The 24,528-nt window shown below is 45.2% G+C and overlaps 2 protein-coding genes across 2 annotated transcripts in view; both read left to right on the top strand.

Moving 5' to 3' along the window:
* LOC306960573 (protein NLRC3-like) overlaps positions 1 to 24,528 on the top strand; it is a gene marked incomplete at its 5' end in the record, with an annotated part of 148,158 nt that overhangs the window by 59,635 nt on the left and 63,995 nt on the right. The gene's annotated exons all lie outside the window — the stretch shown is intronic.
* LOC306960574 (uncharacterized protein) overlaps positions 1 to 24,528 on the top strand; it is a gene marked incomplete at its 3' end in the record, with an annotated part of 54,873 nt that overhangs the window by 29,721 nt on the left and 624 nt on the right. Inside the window, exons 20-32 of the mRNA XM_079553007.1 lie at positions 2,009 to 2,059; positions 3,871 to 3,951; positions 4,204 to 4,214; positions 4,266 to 4,360; positions 5,022 to 5,545; positions 8,104 to 8,215; positions 12,977 to 14,757; positions 14,822 to 14,989; positions 15,060 to 15,233; positions 16,094 to 16,261; positions 16,831 to 16,998; positions 17,069 to 17,242; positions 18,103 to 18,149. Coding sequence (XP_079409133.1) covers positions 2,009 to 2,059; positions 3,871 to 3,951; positions 4,204 to 4,214; positions 4,266 to 4,360; positions 5,022 to 5,545; positions 8,104 to 8,215; positions 12,977 to 14,757; positions 14,822 to 14,989; positions 15,060 to 15,233; positions 16,094 to 16,261; positions 16,831 to 16,998; positions 17,069 to 17,242; positions 18,103 to 18,149 — 3,554 coding nt within the window. The remainder of the gene's footprint in view (positions 1 to 2,008; positions 2,060 to 3,870; positions 3,952 to 4,203; positions 4,215 to 4,265; positions 4,361 to 5,021; positions 5,546 to 8,103; positions 8,216 to 12,976; positions 14,758 to 14,821; positions 14,990 to 15,059; positions 15,234 to 16,093; positions 16,262 to 16,830; positions 16,999 to 17,068; positions 17,243 to 18,102; positions 18,150 to 24,528) is intronic.

The following is a 24,528-nucleotide window of genomic DNA, read 5'->3' on the forward strand; positions in this document are numbered from 1 at the left end:
TTCAACGTCTGTCATTAAAACCATTCAATAAATGAATGAATAACATTGATTTAAATATGTGACCAATGCAAAGTGGATTTATTATTCATCATTTCAGTTATTTAACAATAAACTCGTCACTTCTATCACCGTGTTGTTCATTTGTAAGTTACAATTTGCCCGATTTTTGTCTTTAAGGTCATTCTTCAAACTCCTCAGGTGATTCTCGTCTCGTGTGAATCGACGAGTCGGAGGAAACCATTTTAAACGGTTTCCAAACCAGTCCCTTTAGGATTTCGCGATGTTTCGATCGTAACTATTAACGCAACATCAACCAAACTCCGAGAAATCAGTGCTGAGTCGCAACTTTCCCGCAACTATTCCAATAATCCGCAATTTTCTTCAAAACCTTCCCTTAACTCCACAATTTATGAACAACTTAAGCGAGTTTCTGATCATTTAAATATATTTTTTACTTGTTATTTCTTCGTGTATTTGCCTCCGCCTCAGACTGAAGGACTTTCGCTTCTGCTCCGCCTCCTCTCACTCGCCTGGGCCTGAATCTCGTGTAATCCTGGAGGGACTGCCATACCAACCATGTTAAGCCAATGGGAAATGAGTCAAACTGCTCTGGAACTTTACCTTTATCTATGTCACTTCCTGTCAGCAGCTTCAAAAATCTAATTAAAATAACTTTTCTGCCCAACATTTCTTCATTCAAATCACTGCTTCACTGAACTGATAATTATGTGACTGATGTTATTCTTGTAAATAAGTCATATTTTCAGAAGCATCAAACCTGTCATGTGACCTTTAATGGACAAAAGTAGAATCTGGAAACATCCGTGTTTCACCTGCAGCGTCTGGCCTTAAATGAAACCTTTTCTTTTGAGGCGAGCGGTTCACGCCTGATTTGGCCTCCATTACCCTCAACACAGGGGGTCGGGTCCTGTTTACGTCACATTAATCCTGTAATGTTTCCATGACGTTACTCGAGTACAAATGTAGCTCCTCCCACTTGTGCCTCTTTCAAACACATGAGTCTAATCACTGACTGTGGAGTCACGTGAGGCGGAGCTGCTCTTTGCTCCTGGTCGGGCAGGTTCCACAGCATTTCTGCACACTGTCTGCTGTATGAGCCTCTCCTCCTGTCACCTGTCTGCAGCCCCGCCCACCTGGACTCAAGCCCCGCCCACCTGGACCGCAGCCAATCCAGGTGCGGCTCTGAGTCGCTCCAGGAAGAGACGCACAAACCGGTCTCTTCGTCAGACGCACTTTTCTCGGGGACACGGTGGACTCTGTGGATCCGCTCAGGTTCGACCACTCTCATCATATTCAACCCCTGCTCTGGGATAGACCTGGTTTAGTCGTTAGTCTGAGTCTTTTTTACTTTATTTCCTTGTTCTTGGCCTTTGCTGGTCTAAAGTCTGATTTATTGACTCTTTAATCAGATCTAAAATGCTCAGTTTCATGTTTATTATTTTAGCTGAGTCATGTTTTTCACTATTTTCTAATCAAACTATAGTTGTAATCTCTGTAGCTGTAATACTGATGTGTGGCTGTAAATGGCACTGTGGTCTTTGCTGTGGGGCTAGTTTCTCTTCATTTGACGTAAACACTGGTCTCTCAAATATAAAAATGATCATTGACGTTTTTATTTGATATGTTACAGTCATTGCCTTGTCATAGTCTGGAATGACTCATGTCCTTTAGGAAAAGTCTCAACATCAACATTCATTTCTAGATTTCTGTAGGTTTTTGTTGTAAATCGCTGTGATGCCAAGAGTTAAAAAAGTGTTTCCACAAAGGCCGACGTCTCACTTTACAGAAGCTGACTTTACTGTTAAAGCAGAGGGTCTCCGTCTGGTTCCACTGGAAAATAACTGGTGTCAATAAAAGTATGTGAGTCGCTAAGGCTGACTGACAACGACGCGCTGGTCCCTTTGCAGAGATTTTCAGCCTCAGGGTAATTCTCCTTCCCTCATCACTGTCTGCTGTATGAGCCTCTTCTCCTGTCACCTGTCTGCAGCCCCGCCCACCTGGACTCAAGCCCCGCCCACCTGGACCGCAGCCAATCCAGGTGCGGCTCTGAGTCGCTCCAGGAAGAAACTCACAAACCGGTCTCTCCGTCAGACGCACTTAGTCAAATAGTCAGTGACATTTTTAACATTAAAGCCGCAAGCAGCGATGGAGGCCCTCGCCCCTGGGGCACTTCCCCCCTTGCAACTGCCCACGCTCGCTCTCGTCCCTTGCGACCACCCCCGTTTCTTCGCCCTAAGTCAACAAACAAAAACAAAAAACAAGAGTCAAGGTCAGAATTGATCCAGCAGTCTCATTGTTGGGAGCCCAATACTCGACCTATGATGCTACACAGGCACAGAAAATGTACCAGCCGAACTGACGAATATCTATGTGTTTTAGGCTTGGATATTGTGTCCAGTGGCCCATGTAAAAGGAGAAAGCATTAGAAAAGTGTCAAGGCTGTGTTTGGACGAGCACCTGAGATGACCACGCTATCACTGAGCCACCATGAGCAATGTTCACGAGTCCAAAAGAAGAAGGAAAAAAAAAGTTAAGGTTGGGATGGATCCAGCCGTCTTATGGATGGGAACCCAGCACTCTACCAATTGAGCTTCACAGAGTGAATGACACAGCCGATTTTACATTAATCTTAAGAAAGACCGCACTTGTGTATTTGCAGAAAATGGAGTTACAGTTTAGGCAATAATACATTTAAACATTTTGAAATTAGGGTAAATTCCCCTGGTCGCCTAAAGATTTGTTGAGAAGGTGCTCCAGCCCCGCAGCACCCTCGATATTGAAGCAATATTTGGTTGAGACCCATATAGTACGAGGAACACACAGAGAAGCGGACAGGAAACAGCCAAACTGAACTTCCTGTGATTGTACAGTCCAAAAAAGATGAATTTGGAGCGAAACACGTCAAAATTAAAGCTTCTTCTTTCGATGACAGAGGGGTTGTATAAATACGTACGAGTCTACAACTGTGGCTTTTGTGAAGAACGGGGGAAATAAGCGAATTTAACAAATTTCAGGACAAACTTTGACAGAGGCCAACATCCTGCCAGGCTAAGAACTCTGGCATTTTTCACAGAGGATGGGTGGGCCACTTACAAGCCACTTGAAAGGCCAGTTGAAAGTGAAAATGGCCGCCTCCCTGTGCATCCGGGCGTGGCGCTCCAATTCAGTTTTTGATTTGCCCTGATGTTCCCTTTGACTGTGGCGAAGGGTTTGGGTGGAGCCATTTTGTTGTGGGCGTGGCCAAATAGTCTATTCCCATAAATGTTCAAGCCACCACAATGACTCTGCCAAATTTGGTGAGTTTTCAGCTACATTTCTTAGAGACAAACACGACATAAAGCCAAAAACTAATTCACTGTCAGACTTGTTTATACAGAGATAAGCTTAAACATGAACTTATTTAAAGAGATGATTCTGTAAAATAAATCAAACTGTGTCTGTCTTTGTTTGAAATGATCACACAGGCCTCACATCCTTCACCAAAACCAGTTCAAATGGAGGAAAACACAAAGAAGCATCAAAAATGCAGCTTTTAGAAATGTTTTACACATTTATTCAAAATAAATAGTGCTGGGACTCGATTAAAATTGTATATGGAGTTAATTATGGCCTTTGTATTTAATTAAGTACATTTATGTGGGGGTTGTGTTTATAGTTTTGCTCTTTTCACTTTGTCATTATGGGATATTGTGTGTAGATGATGAAAAACAAATGAAATCAAATGCAGAATTCTAGACATAGTTCAGTTTATGGTTTTCTTCATTAATCACCTTTTGCTTCTATCTGTAATAATCGAAACCTCTGAAACATAAGAGTTGACAAAGTGAGCTCTGCTGTGATGTTCTGCAGGTTTCTGAACATGGATCTGAGAGACCACAGAGCAGACGGAGCTCCTCCCTCTAAAACCACTGACTCTCCCAAAGCTCAGAGGTGAGAGCTCTATATCTTCAGTGATGCATCATTTCAGAACATATCAGTCAGAACATCATCATAAAGTCAATCCAGAAACAGCCAAACCCTCAGCCAGACGACTTTACTCAAGTCCTAAGGTCTGGGGTTAATATAGTCCATCATCAACATGTAACTTTAGATTCATCTCACACACAACTACTGCCTGGACCTTCTCTGATGATTTAATCACTGGGCTCAGTGTGGACCTCAGGGATCTTCACTGTGTGTCAGAGCAGAGTCAGGTTTGTCTGAGACTCCATGTGTTTCACTCAAGTGTTTAATCTGTGTCTCAGGAACGACCAGGAACATCCTCCATCTGAACCTGGTCCTCCATGTGAGGCCCTCAGGAGCCACCAGGAACATCCTCCCTCTGAACCTGGTCCTCCATGTGAGTCCCTCAGGAGCCACCGGTCTATGGACAAACCAACAGAATTCAAGACAAAGATGTGAGTTTCCAGAACTGTTTATTATGGAATATAAAGGTTTATGTTTAAAGCAGTTTGTGACGTATAACCAAAGGTTGTGCAGCTTTTATTGGAACATGACAGTAAAATAGTATTTAGGAAATAAAGGTTATAAGCTGTATGTTTAAAGGGCCTATACATGAGTTTACAATTATGTCATAGTTAAGGCGGCCATTTTGAGACTGAAGTAAATGATGCTGAACTCACTGAAGTTCCGGTGTCATGGCGACAGCTTAGACAGCCACGGCGCCCTCCCTCCTGAAAATTCTTTCAATTCGCTTTATCTGTGAGTAACACGAAGAATCAAGGCGGCCTCGTTTGCATATGTTTTCACGCCAAACAAGGAAAAGAACAACAGCTATAAAAGCGATGGCAACGGGCTTGAACAAAGAATTAGGCCTAGAGAACACGGCACTGGCCCAAGTCATAGAGGAGACTATGGCAAGGCATTTCAAAGAGGCCGATGAAAAGTCAGAGGCACGACACAATAGACTTGAAAAGCGCCTGGACACAATGCATTCAGTGATTACCCGGCATACTGAAGAAATTAAAAGTTTGCGCACTGATACTTCTCATTTACAAGAGCGCATGGTACAAGCGGAAGAGGAGGCGGACGAACACCGCAAAAAACTCCAGGTTCTCTTCGCTAAAATGATTGACATGGAGGACCGAGCTCGAAGGAACAATCTGCTGATTCTCAATCTGAAGGAGGAAGTAGAAAGTTCGAACGCCTTGGCTTACCTGAAGGAGATGATTCCTAAATGGTTTCCTTCCCTTGCGTCGCACCCCCCGGAGCTCATGAGGGCGCACCGGCTTGGTAAGCCTCCAGCGGCGGGCAAGGGTCTGCGTCCGCGGCTCCTAATCATCAACTGTCTACGCTTCACTGAGAGAGACATCTTGCTCAAAGAAGCACGGAGGAATGCCCCGGAGGTCGCAGGAACGCTCCTGAAGTTTGCAGCAGACTACAGCGAGCATACGTCCAAGCGTCGGAGAGCCTGCTACAAACCAATGCATGAGGCCCGCATCCAAGGTTTTGACACCTTTCTTCTGTACCCCGCCACTATCAAACTTTCAACGGGGAAGCGAATCCTTCACCTTCCCGGAGCCAAGTGACGCGGACAGGTTTTTGAGCACCATCGGGAACGTCTGAACAATCTGCGCCCTGTGCGCGCATTTGAAATGGAGCATAATGTACTCGTAGAAACTACAGTTCTGCGCTGTTCGCCTTTCTTTTCTTTTGTTGTATCCATATTGTTTCCTCTGAGCCACTAAATTGACGATTTACGTGTAGTCTAAAGACGACGTATTATTATTTTTATTTTTTTTTCTAACCTAACTGTCACACTTTTCAGCTGGTGCTGCCAGAGTGCTTATTTTGTCTGTTATTTTCCTTGGTTTTCGGATTTCATTTCTCTTAGTCTATTTTCTATCTTGATTAAGAATAAATAAATCGTCTACAGTAAATTCACAGTGTCATGCTTGTAAATGTTGAGGGAGAGGAGGGGACTAGGCTTGCCCTATGACAGCTGGCACAACGTATGGGGTGGGTTTGATGAGGCAACACTTCTCTTTTTCAATTACATTGTATCATCTTTCTTGTGAGTTATGTTTATTTTTCTCTTTCTTTTCTTTCACTTTTTTTGTTTTTTTGTTTTGTTTTGTTTTTGTCTTTTTGGCCCTGTCCAGGTCTGTTACTCTGCACAAATGTTGGTTATTTGGTGCAAAAGGATATGGCATATAGCCTTATATTTATCCAATGGATAGAATTAATGTACTCTCCCTGAATGCCCGCGGCTTGAACTCCTCCCCAAAACGGGTGAGCATATTGGATTTATTGCATAGGAAAAACATTCATTTTGCATTTATACAAGAGACCCACCTCTTAGATTCTGATGTATTTAGATTTCAAAGTAAATACTATAATGTTGTAGCTGCCTCCTCTCACTCTAAAAAGAAGAGAGGTGTTTTGATAGCAATTAAAAGGAATTTATTTTATACAAATCTAGGTACTTGAGGCAGTAAAGATGGTCGCATCACATATTGCAAAATTTTGTATAACGGAATCAAAATAGCTTTAGTGGGTGTATACGCTCCAAACTCATTTGACAAGCAGTTCTATAACATGTTAAATTCTACACTGATGGAGCTTCCAGATTATCAGCTTCTGATTGGGGGAGACTTCAATGCCACATGGCTTCATTCCATTGAAAGAACAGGGCAAAATGAAGGTAGGGATCAAAAAATTGCTTCTTGCGAACTGCATAAACTAGTAGATGAATATGGCTTGTGCGACACGTGGCGTATTATGAACCCGCAAACCAGAGAGTTTTCATTTTACTCCGCACGCCACAAGAGTTTCTCTAGAATTGATTACATTTTCCTTTCAAAATCCTTATTTCAAACTGTATGTAGCAGTGAAATGATTCCATGTGCATTAACCGATCACAGGGCAGTGCTGAGCTCTTTTTTAATAAAATCAAGCAAACGCAAGGCCCCCCGATGGCGTTTCAACTGCTCACTGTTAAAAAATGACAATTTCATGAAAACTTTATTTGATGAATTGGAGTTTTTTATTTGTGTCAACCAAAAATCGGTGAATGACCCCAGAATACTTTGGGAAGCAGTTAAAGGCTGCATCCGCAACACTGCTGTAAGCTTTGCCTCCCAATTGAACAAAACAAAGAGACAGAAAGTTGAAGAGCTAGAAAGAGACATATCTGCTTTAGAAGAAGAAATGACCAACAAAATAACACCAGAAAACACTAAAAACCGTCAGGAAAAATGTGAACAATTAAGGGATCTGTTACGACAAAAAGCTGAATTTCAAATACAGCGTGTGAGGCAGAAATATTATTTAAATAGCGCAAGACCAAGCCGGCTTTTGGCGCTTAAAATTAGGAGTAATGAACAATTGGCTAATATCTCTGCTCTCACAACGGAAGGGGGTTCTGTGACCTCAGACCCTGCAGAAATTAATAATGTATTAAAGCGTTTTTACAGCAAGTTATACACTTCTGAAGTAGCTTACAATGAAAAAGCATGTAATGGCTTTTTAAATTCTCCAAATCTTTCAAAATTAACTCCAGATGCTGCTAGTTCTTTAATAAAACCAATAACACTGGATGAATTAAGTGAAGTCATTAACGCTATGAACCAAGGCAAAGCACCAGGGTTAGACGGAATTCCACCTGAGCTGTATATTGCTTTTTGGTCACAACTTGGCCCTTTACTCTTAGAAATGATCAACTACTCAATAATTCAAGGGTCTTTCACCGATAGTTGCAATGTGGCTATCATTTCACTATTACTTAAAAAAGATAAACAGCCTACAGACTGCTCCTCCTACCGGCCACTCAGCCTACTTAACGCAGACCTCAAAGTCTATGCCAAACTTTTAGCTTCTAGACTGGAACAATATATGACTCATTTGATTCATAATGATCAAACAGGTTTCATTAAATCCAGGCTGGCGTCTGATAACATCCGGCGCTTACTTCATATCATAAATGCTTCATCTAAAACTGTCAACCAAAATACTATTCTTTCTTTAGATGCTGAAAAGGCGTTCGGCTGGAATGGAGTTATCTGTGGGCTGTGCTCCATCATATGGGCTTTCCGGTAGAGTTTATAAATATGATTAAAACGTTATATGCCAATCCTTCTGCAGTTGTGTTAACGGGCAGCGTGTGTTCATCCAGATTCTCTATATCCCGTTCTTCACGACAGGGCTGCCCCTTATCTCCACTCTTATTCTGCATATCTCTGGAACCAATTGCACAGTTAGTTAGGCAGTCAGGGAAAATTGCTCCAATTAAGGTACAGGATACATCCCATCACATCTCTCTGTATGCCGATGATATTTTAATCTACACAAGTAATCCAACAGAATCAATTCCTTATCTTCTTAAAACTTTTGAATCATATAATATATAATAATATCTCGGGGTACAGAGTGAATTGGGGTAAATCAGCCATAATGCCTCTGAGTCAAACTAGTTTGGCTGTACCCCTTTGTAACATTCCAACTGTCTCTAGTTTAAAATACTTAGGGCTTCTTATTACCCCTTCTCTCGACACGCTGGTTGGAAACAATTACAAAAACATGCTGCTTGCCATAGATGGTGATCTTAAAAGGTGGGGTGCTCTTCCAACATCGTTCCAGGCCCGTTTATCAGTCATTAAAATGAATGTATTACCCCGTGTAAACTTTATCAGCTCTATGCTCCCATTAGCACCACCGCAAGGTTATTATAAGAAACTTCATTCATGTGTAAACAAATACTTGTGGAAAGAGAAAAAACCAAGACTTAAGGCTTCAACCCTGTATAGACTCCAATCATCAGGGGGTGTAGGCCTTCCCAATTTTGAGTGGTACTCGTGGAGCTTCACTTTAAGATCACTCAACTCGTGGTTTTACACTGACAGATCAGCAGCATGGATGCCTATTGAAGCAGAACTGATAAAGCCCTATTCCATGCCTGCTCTCTTGTTTTCCAAAATGCCTATAAAAATTGTCAAGAGTCGCTTTGGGCCCATTATGGCGCATCTTGTATTTGTTTGGAACCAAGCTAACAAACACTTGGGCAAGGACAAAGATTATTTCCTTCAAACACCGATTTTTCATAATTTCTCTCTCTTAATTGATAAGAAGCCAATCCATTTTCCTCCATGGGAACGCAATGGGGTTACTACTTTTAACGACATCATAGGACAGAATGGTCTAAGAGACTTTCAAGATTTACAAAAACGCTATAATTTGCCTGGTTCATCTTTTTACTTCTACCTGCAGTTACGCACCGCTTTGCGTTCCCATGGAGTTCCTTGGGGATGTATGTTAAAAAATCATCCTCTCCACACCATCTTGAGTAAAGCAAAAACAACTGGTATTGTCTCTGATCTTTATAAATTATCTGTTAGTTCTTCACACAAAATTCTGCCTATTGAGCAGCTTTGGAAAAATGAACTGAAAGACTTCTCAGAGTGGGACTGGAATCTTATTTGGGCAAATGTTTCCCTCTCATCTAGGAACCCTAATCACTTAATGATCCACTATAAAATTATCCGTCGAGCGTACTTGTATCCTAGGAGACTACATTTAATGAAAATAAAAGACAATCAATATTGTGATTTTTGTCCAGATAATACTACTGGTACTTTTCTCCATATGGTGTGGCAATGCCCGGAGGTTCTCCAGTTTTGGGAGAATGTCTCGAAGATACTCTCTAATATTACTGGAATAGCCATACCCTGCACTCCAAGGGTTATTCTGCTAGATGATACATCAAAATTAAATCTGACAATTAAAAAACGTCGAATAATACTAGCAGGTTTAACAGCTGCCAAAAAGATGGTAGTTTGTAGATGGAAGAAAGTGCAACCTCTGACTGTGAGGGAATGGCTTGTCTCCTATAGAGATATAATTCAGTTGGAGCTTTCTGCCGCTCGAATCCACGGAGCAAAAACTGAAAATATCACTTGTTGGTCCAATCTACTGTCTACACTGGTTGTGGAATAGAAACTGAATTCGATTCTTTTTTTGTTCCTTTTTCTGCCTGTATACTATTGTACATTGTACATAATTGTATGTATCCTGTTGTGAATAGTCTCTGCATATTGTACATATTCTTTATGTATATTTTGCTATTTCCGCAGATGTCTTTTGACGGAGGAAATTAGCACTTTGTAATTTGTAATTTCAAATAACATACCAATGCACTTGTATATCCTGGACAGGGTCATATTATATTTTATTTTATTTTATTTTATTATTATTATATTGTTTTTGTCTTGTCTTTTTGTCTTTTTTTTGTCTTTTTTCTTTCTCTTTTGCTCTCATTTCCATTTGTTCTGTGTTGATCTCTCCTTAAGGAACTGCCATCAGTGTATCTGTTTTGGGTATCATTTGATGATTCAACAGATATGAGGCCCATCTTAAGAGGGACTGGGGAATAGAAATGGGGAAAAAATGTGCTATGCCTGTGTACTATACTGGAAAAATTGTAAATTGCAACAATGGCATCGCACCAATAAAAAGTTGATAAAAAAAAAAAAAAAAAAAAAAAAAAATGATGCTGAACGACCACATGTAACAATGGGTCTCATTCATGACACATTCTTACACATTTGTTCTTAGGAAGTTTTTGACTTTAACAAAATGTGTTTTTAGATTAAAATGTTTCTTTGTAAGAACAAATCCTTTATAATTCAACAGGACGACTCTTAAACAAATATCTAGGTCTGTTCATGGAGATTGGTTCTGTTCTCTTACGTCAGAAGAAAAGGAAAAGCTTTAGTGATGTAAAGGTCATAATCATTTTGTAATGAGACCCAAACATTTGTGTGGGTGCTTGAGTGCGGGGCTCCTATGGCTGAGTGAAAGTTAGTTTTTGGTTGGTTTACTGGTTTATTGGTTTATTTGGTCGGGACAGTGCAAGTTAATGAACAAGCCACACCGGATTGTAGCCTTGGGCTAATTTCCATCCGTCACTCCCCATGTGCACTCTCACACACAATGAGCAGGCGCCTCCTCCTGGACACAAGTGGTGAAGGTGCAAAGCACATTGATCCACTCGGAAAATCTCAGTTCACTTGTGCATGTTTTTAGTGGTGGGAGAAACCGGAGTACCCGGAGGAAACCTACGCAGACACGGGGAGAACATGCAAACTCCACAGAAAGGCCCCGTCCAGGTGGGAATCGAGCCCGGGACCTTCTAGCTGTGAAGCACGAGCACGAACCACTGTGCTACTGTGGTTATGTTTATGTAAACAAACAAGTGGTTATGTTTATGTAAACACACATGTGGTTATGTTTTAAGGCCTTCCTCTTTATCACAGAGGCTCAGAGTCAGTGATGTTAGAATTCTACCACAGTTAGCCTTTAGCATTCTACCACTGTTAGCCTTTAGCATTCTACCACAGTTAGCTTTTAGCATTCTACCACAGTTAGCCTTTAGCATTCTACCACGGTTAGCGCTTAGCATTCTACCACAGTCAGCCTTTAGCATTCTACCACATTTAGCCTTTAGCATTCTACCACAGTTAGCCTTTAGCATTCTACCACAGATAGCCTTTAGCATTCTACCACAGTTAGCCTTTAGCATTCTACCACAGTTAGCCTTTAGCATTCTACCACGGTTAGCGCTTAGCATTCTACCACGGTCAGCCTTTAGCATTCTACCACATTTAGCCTTTAGCATTCTACCACAGTTAGCCTTTAGCATTCTGCCACAGTTAGCCTTTAGCATTCTACCACAGTTATCCTTTAGCCTCTGCTCTGACCTCTGTCACAGATTGTGTCAAGGCGAGATGTTCAGAGTTTGGTTCCTTCTCTTGAGGAGGTTTGTCTGACCTGTAACTCAGCAGCTGGAGCTGATGTTCACAGATGTTCTCCAGGGCTTTGTGCTCTAAGTGCTGTCAGTAACTCATCAGCTCTGCTCATCGACATCAGCGGCTGATTTAAAGCAGACGCAGAGTTTGATATGATAATACGTGCCTCACAGCAAGAAGCTCAGAGGTTCAAATCTCACTTGGACGGGACCTTTCTGTGGGTGTTCGCATATTCTCCCTGTGTCTGCGCCGCTTTCCCCACCACTAAAAACATGTACAATAGGCCAGGATGAATGAGAGTGTCCTGAACAAATAAACCTATGAATAAATAAAAACACACTAGACACAAAATGGTGGCCATAACAACAGAGGTCATGTGACTGAAGGTGTTATTATCTCTGCTCTCATGCTGAAGTTATGACATCATCAGATTCAAGGTCACGTAGACGCCTCCTATTGTGGATCACAGTTGATTCTTTTGTAAAATCCTTTGTCATAAACCTGTGATCATTGTCAAAAGAGTTCTTTATTTTCACATTTTTAAATTGATCCAGAATCCATTACAGTCCAGAGACTTCTACAGTTTCAGAACCGTTTCTGTGTTTTAATTTAAAGTGTTTGATTCAGTCTCAGGATGCTCCAGAAATATGCTCCGTCTGACCCTGGTCCCGTCTGTGAGTCGCTCTGCAGTGAACGATCTAAGGAGCTTCCATGGGACTTTTCCTCAGAGCCGTGAGTTTCCCTGATGTTGTGGATGATAAAGTCATGGACAGATGTGACTTCTCTGTTGTGTCACTGCCACAGAGTGGAGCAGGCTCCAGAGCTCAGAGCTCAGCAACATCACACTCAGCTGGACTCCATATTTAAGGTGTGTCCTTCACTGAAGTTTGGAGATGTTCAGATGAATGGACTTGTTTCACACAGATCTGACACTGACCGCATTTGTGTTGTTTCTAATGTGTCTGTGCAGCTTCTGGAGGAGGACATCTTCACTTTTGTCCAGAAGGAGCTGAAGAAGCTCCACAAGGTCCTGAGCACAGATTACCCAGAATGCTTAGAGCCTGATGAGGATGGAGAGGCTTTTCTGAAGATCACTGTGCACTTCCTGAGGAGGAGGCAGCAGAAGGAGCTGGCTGAGCGTCTGTGGAGCAGTAGGTCTACTTCACTCAGTCATTTGATCTTCTCTGAGACTCAGGCTCTGTCTGTGTCTTCATTCAGGGAGATGTTCTGGAGTTCTTCAGCGTAAACTGAAGCGTGACCTGCAGCAGAAGTGTCAGTGTGTGTTTGAGGGCGTGGCTAAAGCAGGAAGCCCCGCCCTCCTGCAGCAGATCTACACAGAGCTCTACATCACAGAGGGAGGGAACTCAGAGGTCAACCAGGAACATGAGGTCAGACACATGGAAACAGCCTCCAGGAAAGCAGGCGGAGCAGAGACAGCCATCACATGTGAAGACATGTTTAAAGACCCCGCGGACACAGAGGCGCCCGTCAGAACAGTGCTGACAAAGGGAGTGGCTGGCATCGGGAAAACATTGCTCACTCAGAAGTTCAGTCTGGACTGGGCTGAAGGCAAAGCCCACCAGGACGTCCAGCTGCTGTTCCCCTTCACTTTCAGAGCACTCAATGTGCTGAAGGACAGGAGCTTCAGCCTGGTGCAGCTGCTCCATCACTTCTTTAGAGCAACAGAAGAAGTGAGCAGCTTTGAAGATCTGCAGCTGCTCTTCATCTTTGACGGTCTGGACGAGTGCAGACTTCCTCTGGACTTCACCCAAACCAAGGCCCTGACGGAGCCCACAGAGAGCGCCTCAGTGGAGGAGCTGCTGGTGAACCTCATCAGGGGGAGCCTGCTTCCCTCCGCTCGCCTCTGGATAACCACACGCCCCGCGGCAGCCAATCAGATCCCTGCTGAGTGCGTCTCCATGGTGACAGAGGTGCGAGGGTTCAGCGACCCACAGAAGGAGCTGTACTTCAGGAACAGGTTCAGAGACGAGGCCCACACAATCATCTCCCACATCAAGACGTCCCGAAGCCTCCACATCATGTGCTTCATGCCAGTCTTCTGCTGGATCCTCTCCACAGTCCTGGAGCATGTGCTGAAGACCAGAGAGAGAGCAGAGCTGCCCAAGACCCTGACTCAGATGTACATCCACTTCCTGGTGGTTCAGGCCAAAGTCAAGAACATCAAGTATGAAGGAGGATCTGAGACAGACCCACACTGGAGTCCAGAGACCAGGAAGATGGTGCAGTCTCTGGGAAAACTGGCCTTTGAGCAGCTGCAGAAAGGAAACCTGATCTTCTACGAGAGTGACCTGAGCGAGTGTGGGCTGGACGCTGCAGCCGCCTCAGTGTACTCCGGAGTCTTCACACAGGTCTTTAGAGAGGAGCCAGGCCTGTACCAGGACAAGGTCTACTGCTTCATCCATCTGAGTGTGCAGGAGTTTCTGGCTGCTCTTCACGTACATCAGACCTTCGTCCACACTGGAGTCAACCTGCTCTCCCCAAAAACACAGAAGTCCACTCTAGTCAAACCTAAACTGACAGATCTACACCAGACGGCTGTGGACCAGGCCTTACAGAGTCCAAATGGACACCTGGACTTGTTCCTGCGCTTCCTCCTGGGTCTTTCTCTGCCGACCAATCAGAGCCTTCTCCAAGGTCTGCTGACACAGACAGGAAGTAGCTCCCAGACCAATCAGAAAACAGCTGAGTACATCAAGCAGAAGCTGAGTGAGGAAGTGTCTGCAGAGAGAAGCATCAACCTGCTCCACAGTCTGAATGAACTGAATGATGGTTCTCTGGTGGAGCAGGTCCAACAGTACCTGAGCTCAGGACGTCTGTCTGAAGGTCGACTATCTCCTGCTCAGTGGTCAGCTCTGGCCTTCATCTTACTGTCATCAGAAGAAGCTCTGGAGCAGTTTGAGCTGAAGAAATACTGTGCTTCAGAGGAGGCTCTGCTGAGGCTGCTGCCAGTGGTCAAAGCCTCCAACAAAGCTCTGTGAGTGAGGTCTATGTAAGTATGAACCTTCTAAACTTCTCCTAAAACAGTGTGTTCTCTCCAGACTGAGCGGCTGTAACCTGTCAGAGAGCAGCTGTGAAGCTCTGTCCTCAGTCCTCAGCTCCTCTAGTCTGACAGTCCTGGACCTCAGTGAGAACGACCTGAAGGACTCAGGGCTGAAGATGTTGTCTGTTGGACTGAAGAGTCCTCACTGTAAACTGGAGCAGCTCAGGTCAGAGGGTTTACTCTTCATCTCTGTGAGTTTGTCATTTCTATGACTCTGTTTAACCCTGTGTGTTCAGACTGTCAGGGTGTCTGATCTCAGAGGAAGGCTGTGCTGCTCTGGCCCCAGCTCGGAGGACCAACCCCTCCCATCTGACAGACCTGGACCTCAGTAATAATGACCTGAAGGACTCAGGGCTGAAGATCTTGTCTGTTGGACTGAAGAGTCCTCACTGTAAACTGGAGCAGCTCAGGTTTGGATGCTTATCTTTATTTTCAAATGTCGTCATTTGTCGTCAACTGTAAAAATGTTTATTTGTCACATATATGAACAGTTATTGTTATTTAAGGTGTGTGTAAAGCTTTAAGATTCTGTGATTAAAACCCATTATCCGTGTTCTTGTCGGTGTTTGGTAGTTTGTAAGTTTTTATGTGAATATTGTACAGAAGTTGTGTTGCCACAGCCAAACATATAGGGCTGTATCCTGTGCCTTGTCCAACAGCGTTGGTCCAAATGAGGCTGTCATCGTGCACTAAACTGCTGTGCCAGTGTCCACGGCCAGTGGCTTACAGAAAATAGAAGCGACTGCAGCGAGTTGTGCTGCATAAGCCGCTGCATCTTCTCATCTCCTACTTTACATCGCGCCTCATGTTCTTCATTCAGCATTTAGACTCATCTCTCACAGGACAAACTACAAACTGTATATGTCCCACTGTTAAACACTGTGTCAGAGAGAAAGAGAAAATACCAACAGTCTTGCAAACTCCAGGACGTGTTCTCCCACTTCCCCTCGGTCCGTGGGAAACATTCCAGTCTGGTACAGTCTGAAGGAGGAAAAAGGAGGCGTGACCACAGTTTAACATCACCTGTGGACATGACTGTCTGTCCAGCCACTTACTACATCAGCTCTGGATCTAAAGATTTCACTCAGAGCCAAAGTCTTGTCTATAGCCTGTGTTTAGAAACACGATTGGTCCAAAGAGTTCAGAGTCAGTATAAACCTGAGGTTTTTACAAACTGAAATCCAGTCTTTAATTTAAAAAAAAAAAAGATTTCAGCTAAAACCTTTTTTTTGTGTAACTTCGTTGTTTTGAATGATGCTCTCTCCTCCAGACTGAGCAGCTGTAACCTGTCAGAGAGAAGCTGTGAAGCTCTGTCCTCAGTCCTCAGCTCCTCTAGTCTGACAGTCCTGGACCTCAGTAACAACGACCTGAAGGACTCAGGGCTGAAGATGTTGTCTGTTGGACTGAAGAGTCCTCACTGTAAACTGGAGCAGCTCAGGTTTGGATGATTATCTTGATTTTCAAATGTCGTCATTTGTCGTGTTTATTTGTCACATATATGAACACAGTTATTGTTATTTAAGGTGTGTGTAAAGCTTTAAGATTCTGTGATTAAAACCCATTATCTGTGTTCTTGTTGGTGTTTGTAAGTTTTTATGTGAATATTTTACAGAAGTTGTGTCGCCACAGCCAAACATATAGGGCTGTATCTTGTGCCTTGTCCAACAGTGTTGGTCCAAATGAGGCTGTCATGTTGCACTAAACTGCTGTGCCAGTGTCCACGGCCAGTGGCTTAGAGAAAATAGAAGCGACTGCAGCGAGTTGTGCTGCATAAGCATCACCTATGGTCATGACTGTCTGTCCAGCCACTTACTACATCAGCTCTGGATCTAAAGATTTTGCTCAGAGCCAAAGTCTTGTCTATAGCCTGTGTTTAGAAACACGATAAGTCCAAAGAGTTCAGAGTCAGTGTAAACCTGAGGTTTTTACTAACTGAAATCCAGTCTTTAATCTTAAAAAAAAAAATGTGTGTAACTTCGTTGTTTTGAATGATGCTCTCTCCTCCAGACTGAGCAGCTGTAACCTGTCAGAGAGCAGCTGTGAAGCTCTGTCCTCAGTCCTCAGCTCCTCTAGTCTGACAGTCCTGGACCTCAGTGACAACGACCTGAAGGACTCAGGGCTGAAGATGCTGTCTGTTGGACTGAAGAGTCCTCACTGTAAACTGGAGCAGCTCAGGTCAGAGGGTTTACTCTTCATCTCTGTGAGTTTGTCATTTCTCTGACTCTGTTTAACCCTGTGTGTTCAGACTGTCAGGGTGTCTGATCTCAGAGGAAGGCTGTGCTGCTTTGGCCTCAGCTCTGAGGTCCAACCCCTCCCATCTGACAGACCTGGACCTCAGCTTCAACCATCCAGGAGAAACAGGAGTAAAGCTCCTGACTGCTCTACAGGAGGAGCCCCACTGCTCACTCACCACTCTCAGGTGAGGACAGTTATTACACAGTTATTACACAGTTATTACACAGTTATTACACAGTTGTTACACAGTTATTACAGTTATTACACAGTTATTACACAGTTATTACACAGTTATTACAGTCGACAAAAACAAACTGTGGATCAGACGATGATTCATCATAATTAGGACGTTATTTTTCTCATTTTCACATTTTCATGTAATTGTGTTTTATTTGAGTCCAGTCAGATTCTTTGTGCATCAGTGAAAACATTAGCTCATGTTTTGGTGTCGATCTTTAAATAAAACGGAGACGTAACATTCGATCCTCACGTATGTGACAGTTAGCAAGTCGGCTCGTCCGGGAGACTCTTCAGAGTCTGTTAGCATTAGCCTCAAACATCGCACATTCTGATTGATCAGAATGTTCATGTTTAACATTCTGATCAGATGTTTAATTGTCCACATTTAGGTTTCTGTCAACGCCTCTTTAGAAAACATTTATGAATGTCCAGAGCATTAAAGGTTTGACTTCAGACATAAATGAGTGAATAAAAGTGTTGTCTGAGCTAAATGCTAACTCAGATTCAGTTTCTTCTTTTTGTGGCTCAGATTCACATCCAGTGGCCTCGAAACATCATCTAATTATATGTTAATGATAAAGAAACCACATAAAGGATATCAATGCCATGAAAAGGACAAACTGTACCTCACCATACTTTAGTTTTGTGCTGGGCTTCACTGTTTATTCTTACAGATGTAACGATCAATTTAAAACAGGTCCCTGATTCCAGGGCGACACAATGACCCTGTAACTGTGAGGCTGTTCAGTTGTTCCTGTGGGACATCATCTGCATGCCCTGTTTAACTGAAGTGTGTTTCCTCAGACTGGATCCTGCTGGAGCTGAGTGGTTAAAACCAGGAGTCAGGAAGTGTGAGTATAACGTTCACACAAAGCATTCTGGGTAATGGAGTCTTCATATAAACACTGTCTGCAGTGAGACCCGTTTCATCCCCAGAGAAGTGTCTCCTGCTCAACATGTTTTTACTGAGTTTCTGTTGAAACAACTTTGTCATGTTTTCATTTTCGCACAACGATCAGCAACAGGTTCATTTAAAATTGTATCGTCATGAACAGGTTATTGAGGACAAATGCTTTTCTTTTTTACATTATTTTATTAAGGGGGCTCTGCAATTGTTATACGGGAACTTCAAAAACAGCTTCATCTTTTAAAGAATTTGTAACCCCCCAAACAAAAGTCATTTTATTTTTGTTTACTGAAGAGATTTGTGAAAAAGTCGAGTCCACACTGGTCAGTCTGCACCCACATGTTTGTTCCTCAGAGTTCACAGGTCGGGAGCATGGCCGTATCTACCATTGAGGTCCATTTTAGCTTCTCTTTTTTAACACATTGATAATCCTTTGTAAACACGCGCTTATACAGACGGAAGAGCCTCTAATTCAGATGTGGATGAGCTGGTTCTGGACCTACATGTGTCCACTCTAAAACCCAACCTCATGGAACCTTTGGACCCGAGTGTAAACTGGGCGGAGGCACGGCTGAGGCGGTGTCCGCCCTCACTACAACAGCAGCGCCTTTAGCATGAACCGCACTAAAGTTTCTTCTGCCATAAAGAGGGAGGAGCCTGTGCGTGGTCAGACTGACGTGACTTGGAGTTTTCCTCTCAGTCTGATCCGAGGAGTGAGAGGAAGTAGAAGCGTCTGTGGCCTCATCGTTCTCCTCCTCTGCCGCTGAACCCCTGGCTTTGTGTCTGTCTCATGCCGAGACTGTAATGTCCTGCTTAGAAATGATCTTGGCTTTAATGAGAGCTGAAACCAGTGGTTTGACAGTGAGGGCGCCGCAGAGGGGGCGGGGCCAGAGCGCAGAGTCCAAACCAGAGTCTGATGTTCAGAATGAGCCGGTCTCTGGGACAAAGCAAAACACTCAGCTTTACCCGTTCACACAAACAGCCTCCAAACGTGTAGGAACCACTGGCCCAGGCTCTTTCTGTGACACAGTCTCTCTGGTCCTAACGTTTCCTCCTCACTGAAGCAGAGGAAGAGATGAAGAGGTTCAAGCAAAGCAAGTTAGTCTTCGGGGTCACAGGGGAAAGAGCTGCAGACGCCTCAGGTTCAGCAACAAAAAGACAGAGAATCATGAAGAAGACGGGAGAGAGAAAGTGCAGCATCCACGGCGTCACTGAAGCTTCTCTCAAAGTCTGACACACTGGGTTTATACATGAACCCGTCTAGTCTCACTCAGTCCAGGTCCAGTCCTTATAGTCCTGGTTTTGTCCTGTAGTCTCACTCAGTCCAGTCCTTATAGTCCTGGTTTAGTCCTGTAGTCTCTCTCAGTCCAGTCCTTATAGTCCTGGTTTAGTCCTTATAGTCCTGGTTTAGTCCTGTAGTCTCACTCAGTCCAGTCCTTATAGTCCTGGTTTAGTCTGTGAGGCAATAAAACCTGTTCTGATTCTGAGTTAGTCCTCGTGTCCGTCAGTCCAGGTCTAGACAAGGATTTGAAATAACTGTTTAAATAAAGCTTTATATTAAAGTTAAATTGCATGTTTTAATCTGAGAGAGAGTGAGCTTGAGAGGTGAGGCTGATGAAGCTGTTAGTCAGTAAAGCTGCAATATACAGGAACATAATCATAATGCATTAGTCTCATTCACTCTATACTTGGTGGTGGTAAGCTACTATTGTAGCCATAGCCACAGACTGATGGAAGCGAGGCAACCAGCCTGCGCGACCTGTATGTCTGACCACGACCAACCACTACATTCACTCAGGCTATTCCCAAAACGTCCCCACACAGCCCCGCCCACTGTCACACAGCCCCGCCCACTGTCAAAAAGCCCCGCCCACTGTCACACTGCCCCGCCCACTGTCACTCAGCCCCGCCCACAGTCACTCAGCCCCGCCCACTGTCACACAGCCCCGCCCTCAATCAGACCTCCTGCTGAGGAGCTTTGGATCATCTTTAAACTCCAGATGAATTTCCCAACGTGCTCCACTCTGTGAAAGAGCTTTACCGATGAGCTTCTATTCATTAAACCTGAAACTCTGAGTCATGAACCAGAGAGACATGTTTAATAAGCGTGTTTTGTTCCTGATAAACCACTTTCTAAGAGTTTGAATGTAAATGTTCATTATGTTTCTTTATCTGCGACAGCGCGACACAAAAAAAAAAAAACAGGAAGTGACCTCCCTCTCTCCTGGTGCAGCTGAATTTTTTTCCTTTTTCAGTTAATTATTTGCCTTTTTCAGCGAACCACGTTGTTTTTCTGGATAGTTTTGTACGTCTTTACCATGTTTTTTGTGGAGGTTTGGTGGATTTGTTTACTTTGAGAGTCCAGGATGGTCCTGAAGAAAGCAGCTTTTTGAAGGTAGACAAACTGCTAGCTTATCAGCTAAACCCATTTGAGATCTACAAACATCTTCTTCTGAGACACTGAACAGTGAAGAGGCACCAAGAGCCCCCACACCTGCAGCACGGAGGAGGCGTCACAAGAGGAGCTACAGGAAACAACAAAAGGGACCAACGAGGAGATGGTGATAGACTGGAGGGACCTGTGCAGGAGGAAGGACGAGGTGGAGCTGACCAGTGCAGGACACCACGCTCTGAGACGGGGACAAGCCCAGGAGGCGGTGCACCGTTTCAGATGATCAGAGGAGACAGAGGACAGCTACAGTTTCTCCATCCTCCAAGGTCATGCGGGTGGAGTGGCTGAAGGACGACGAGATCATCGACCCGGCCGAGGACAGGAACTTCTACATCACCGTGGACACAACCTGATCATCAAGCAGGCGCGTCTGTCCCACACGGCCAACTACACCTGTGTGGCCAAGAACATCGTGGCCAAGCGCAAGAGCTCCACCGCCGTGGTCATCGTCTACGGATTTCCCATCAACCAGTGCTCCTCCTGTGACCAAAACAGTGAAGATGGCGGCCGCGACACAACGATCTTTCACCAAAGAAAAAAAAGAGTGGAAAAAGAGTGGTGCGCACCGAATGGGTGCTGCTAGCGGATGCTCTCTCATCGAATGCAATTTCTCCATCTATGAGATCAATAAAGTATCATGTTATCATATCTTATCTTATCAAACAAGAATTCAAGTTTTCATATGAAAGAAAATATTTGTTAAATGTCAGAATGTTCAGGGGCCTCATTTATCAAGCTTGCTGCGCACAAAATGAGGCCAACACTTTGCGTTGCCGCTTCTCTGCGTCAAAGTTGGTATTTATAGAAAACAAACTGAACGTGAAACATTGCGCTCCTCCACGCAAACTAAATAGCTCCCGTACGAGGTACGCACTTTTCAGAAACACTGCTGAGAGACGGGAGAGCAGAGACATTGAGGAAGTCAGGTTTAGTTTGGTTTGGTTTGAAATGGCTTGAATTTACTTTCTTCAGCAATGACAAAGATTAGAATGAAATAAGCAACTTATCACGATGTTTGGGAATATTGGTGCGCACATACGTGCACGCTCGTACCCGTGCACGTACGCGCACTGGCGCTAAAGCCTTTAACGGGAAGCAGGAATGACCCCGCTGTCCTGTGCTTTGAGTCATCTCTGGACATAAGTCTGACCAACTGGGTTTATGTCCAAAGCTCGGGTCACATGACCTTCAGACGAGGCCGTCTTTACGCAGTGCGCACCGGCACCGCGGCTCCACTGCGCGCGCCCTCCTGAGACACCACCTGGACACTGACCTCTCCTCACTCACTCCACCCGGACACTGACCTCTCCTCCCTCACTCCACCCGGACACTGACCTCTCCTCACTCACACCACCCGGACACTGACCTCTCCTCACTCACTCCACCCGGACACTGACCTCTCCTCACTCACTCCACCTGGACACTGACCTCTCCTCACTTACTCCACCCGGACACTGACCTCTCCTCACTCACTCCACCCGGACACTGACCTCTCCTCACTGACTCCACCCGGACACTGACCTCTCCTCACTCACTCCACCCGGACACTGACCTCACCTCACTCACTGCACCCGGACACTGACCTCTCCTCACTCACTCCACCCAGACACTGACCTCTCCTCACTCCACCCGGACACTGACCTCTCCTCACTCACTGCACCCGGACACTGACCTCTCCTCACTCACACCACCCAGACACTGACCTCTCCTCACTCCACCCGGACACTGACCTCTCCTCACTCACTCCACCCAGACACTGACCTCTCCTCACTCCACCCGGACACTGACCTCTCCTCACTCACACCACCCGGACACTGACCTCACCTCACTCACACCACCCGGACACTGACCTCTCCTCACTCACTCCACCCGGACACTGACCTCTCCTCACTCACACCACCCGGACACTGACCTCACCTCACTCACACCACCCGGACACTGACCTCTCCTCACTCACTCCACCCGGACCGAACCGCTGCTTCATCCTACACAGAGCATGACCTAATGTACAGCGTGTGCCGCTTGGAGTTTGGAGTTTGACTGAAATGCTCCACAGTTTATCGTGTTTTATTGGCAAATCCAAATCTTGCTATTGGCAAATCTAGCCGACACTTAAGGCTCTTCTTTACGTTGTAAACATGTGTTTTGAAAAGTTTTATTGATATTTATATGTAGAAATATGCCAATACGTGTGATCAGAGAAGCAGAGTTCACTCTTCAGTAAATCTCCTTTCTGCCCGAGCTGCGGCAGCATCAGCCCCTCCCTCTCAGCCCCTCCCTCTCTGCCCCTCCCTCTCTGCACCTCGCCTTCGGTAAAACCCACTCATTATCGCCTCATGTTTAGGGAAATCTCATTCATAAGTCACTTTGCATTGCCTTTTATGGTCAAATGGAGGCGGGCAGAGGGCGTGCCGTGAGGTCCGCAGCTTTCTGCTCCAGGTGTAATCAGCGAAGGAAAGATTGCGGTCAGGTGTGCGTACCGGCGCATACGCAGGGTTTTGTAGATCGGAAATAAACTTTGCGTATTTGTTGTTACTTTCCTACGCGCGTTCAAAGTCAGAGTCTCACGCACAGTTTGATAAATGAGGCCCCAGACCATTCCAGGTTATGTGTGGCTACGTCACAAAAGAAACTAAACTGAAACATAAATAAATGAGCTCAGCTTCACTCAGACGATCCTGTGAAGCCTTTGGAACAGAAGTATTTTTACAGAAACAATAATTAATGCTCCTGTTTTTTTCTATTGGGTGAAATGTTACAAACTGTGGCTTAAAAATGTGCAGTTTCCTCATTTATTTTTAATTTTTAAGTGAAACAATTAAATCGATCATGTATTTGTTGATCCATCCATCCATCCATTTTCTTCCGCTTTATCCGGGGCCGGGTCGCGGGGGCAGCAGTCTCAGCAGAGATGCCCAAACTTCCCGATCCACACACACCTCCTCCAGCTGTTCTGACCCCGAGGCGACACCAGGCCAGCTCGGAGACATAGTCCCACCAGCGTGTCCTGGGTCTTCCACGAGGCCTTGTCCCACTAGGACATGCCTGGAACACCTCCCGCGGGAGGCGACCAGGAGGCATCCGGAACAGATGCCCGAGCCACCTTAGGCCGGGTACTCTGCACCGATGTTGGGCCCGTAGGCCGAGACAACGGTGAGAGACCTGTCCCCAACCTGAAGGCGTAGGGACGCGACCCTCTCGTCCACCGGGGTGAACTCCAACACGTGACGGCTGAGCTGGGGGGATATGAGCAAACCCACCCCAGCCCGCCGCCTCTCCCCGCGGGCAACTCCAGAAAAATGGAGAGTCCAGCCTCTCTCCAGGAGTTGGGGTCCGGAACCCAAGCTGTGCGTGGAGGTGAGCCCGACTATATCTAGTCGGTATCTCTCAACCTCCCGCACAAGCTCAGGCTCCAGAAGCTGTGCATGCGGACCAGGTCGTCGAGGCACCTGCCTCTGACTGCCACCCAGTCCTCTCTGCACCCGACCCCTATGGATCCCTCTGCGGGTGGTGAGTCCACAGGAGGGCGGGCCCACGTCATCCCTTCGGGCTGTGCCCGGCCGGGCCCCGTGGGCAGAGACCCGGCCACCAGACGCTGACGTTCGGGCCCCAACCCCAGGTCTGGCTCCAGGGTGGGGCCCCGGGTGCGCCATGCCGGGCGACGTCACGGTCCTTGAGTAGTGTACGTCCATAACAGTCTTCTGAGCTGCCCTTCGTCTGACCCGTCACCTCGGACCTGTTTGCCATTGGAGACCCTACCAGGGGCATAAAGCCCCGGACAACATAGCTCCTCGGATCATGCGGGTACTCAAACAACCCCACCACGTTAAGGTGGCAGCTCATGGGTGTTGGTATTTGTTGATATTTATTT

Source organism: Gobius niger (assembly GCF_951799975.1).
Source record: "Gobius niger genome assembly, chromosome: 3".
NCBI lineage: Eukaryota > Metazoa > Chordata > Actinopteri > Gobiiformes > Gobiidae > Gobius > Gobius niger.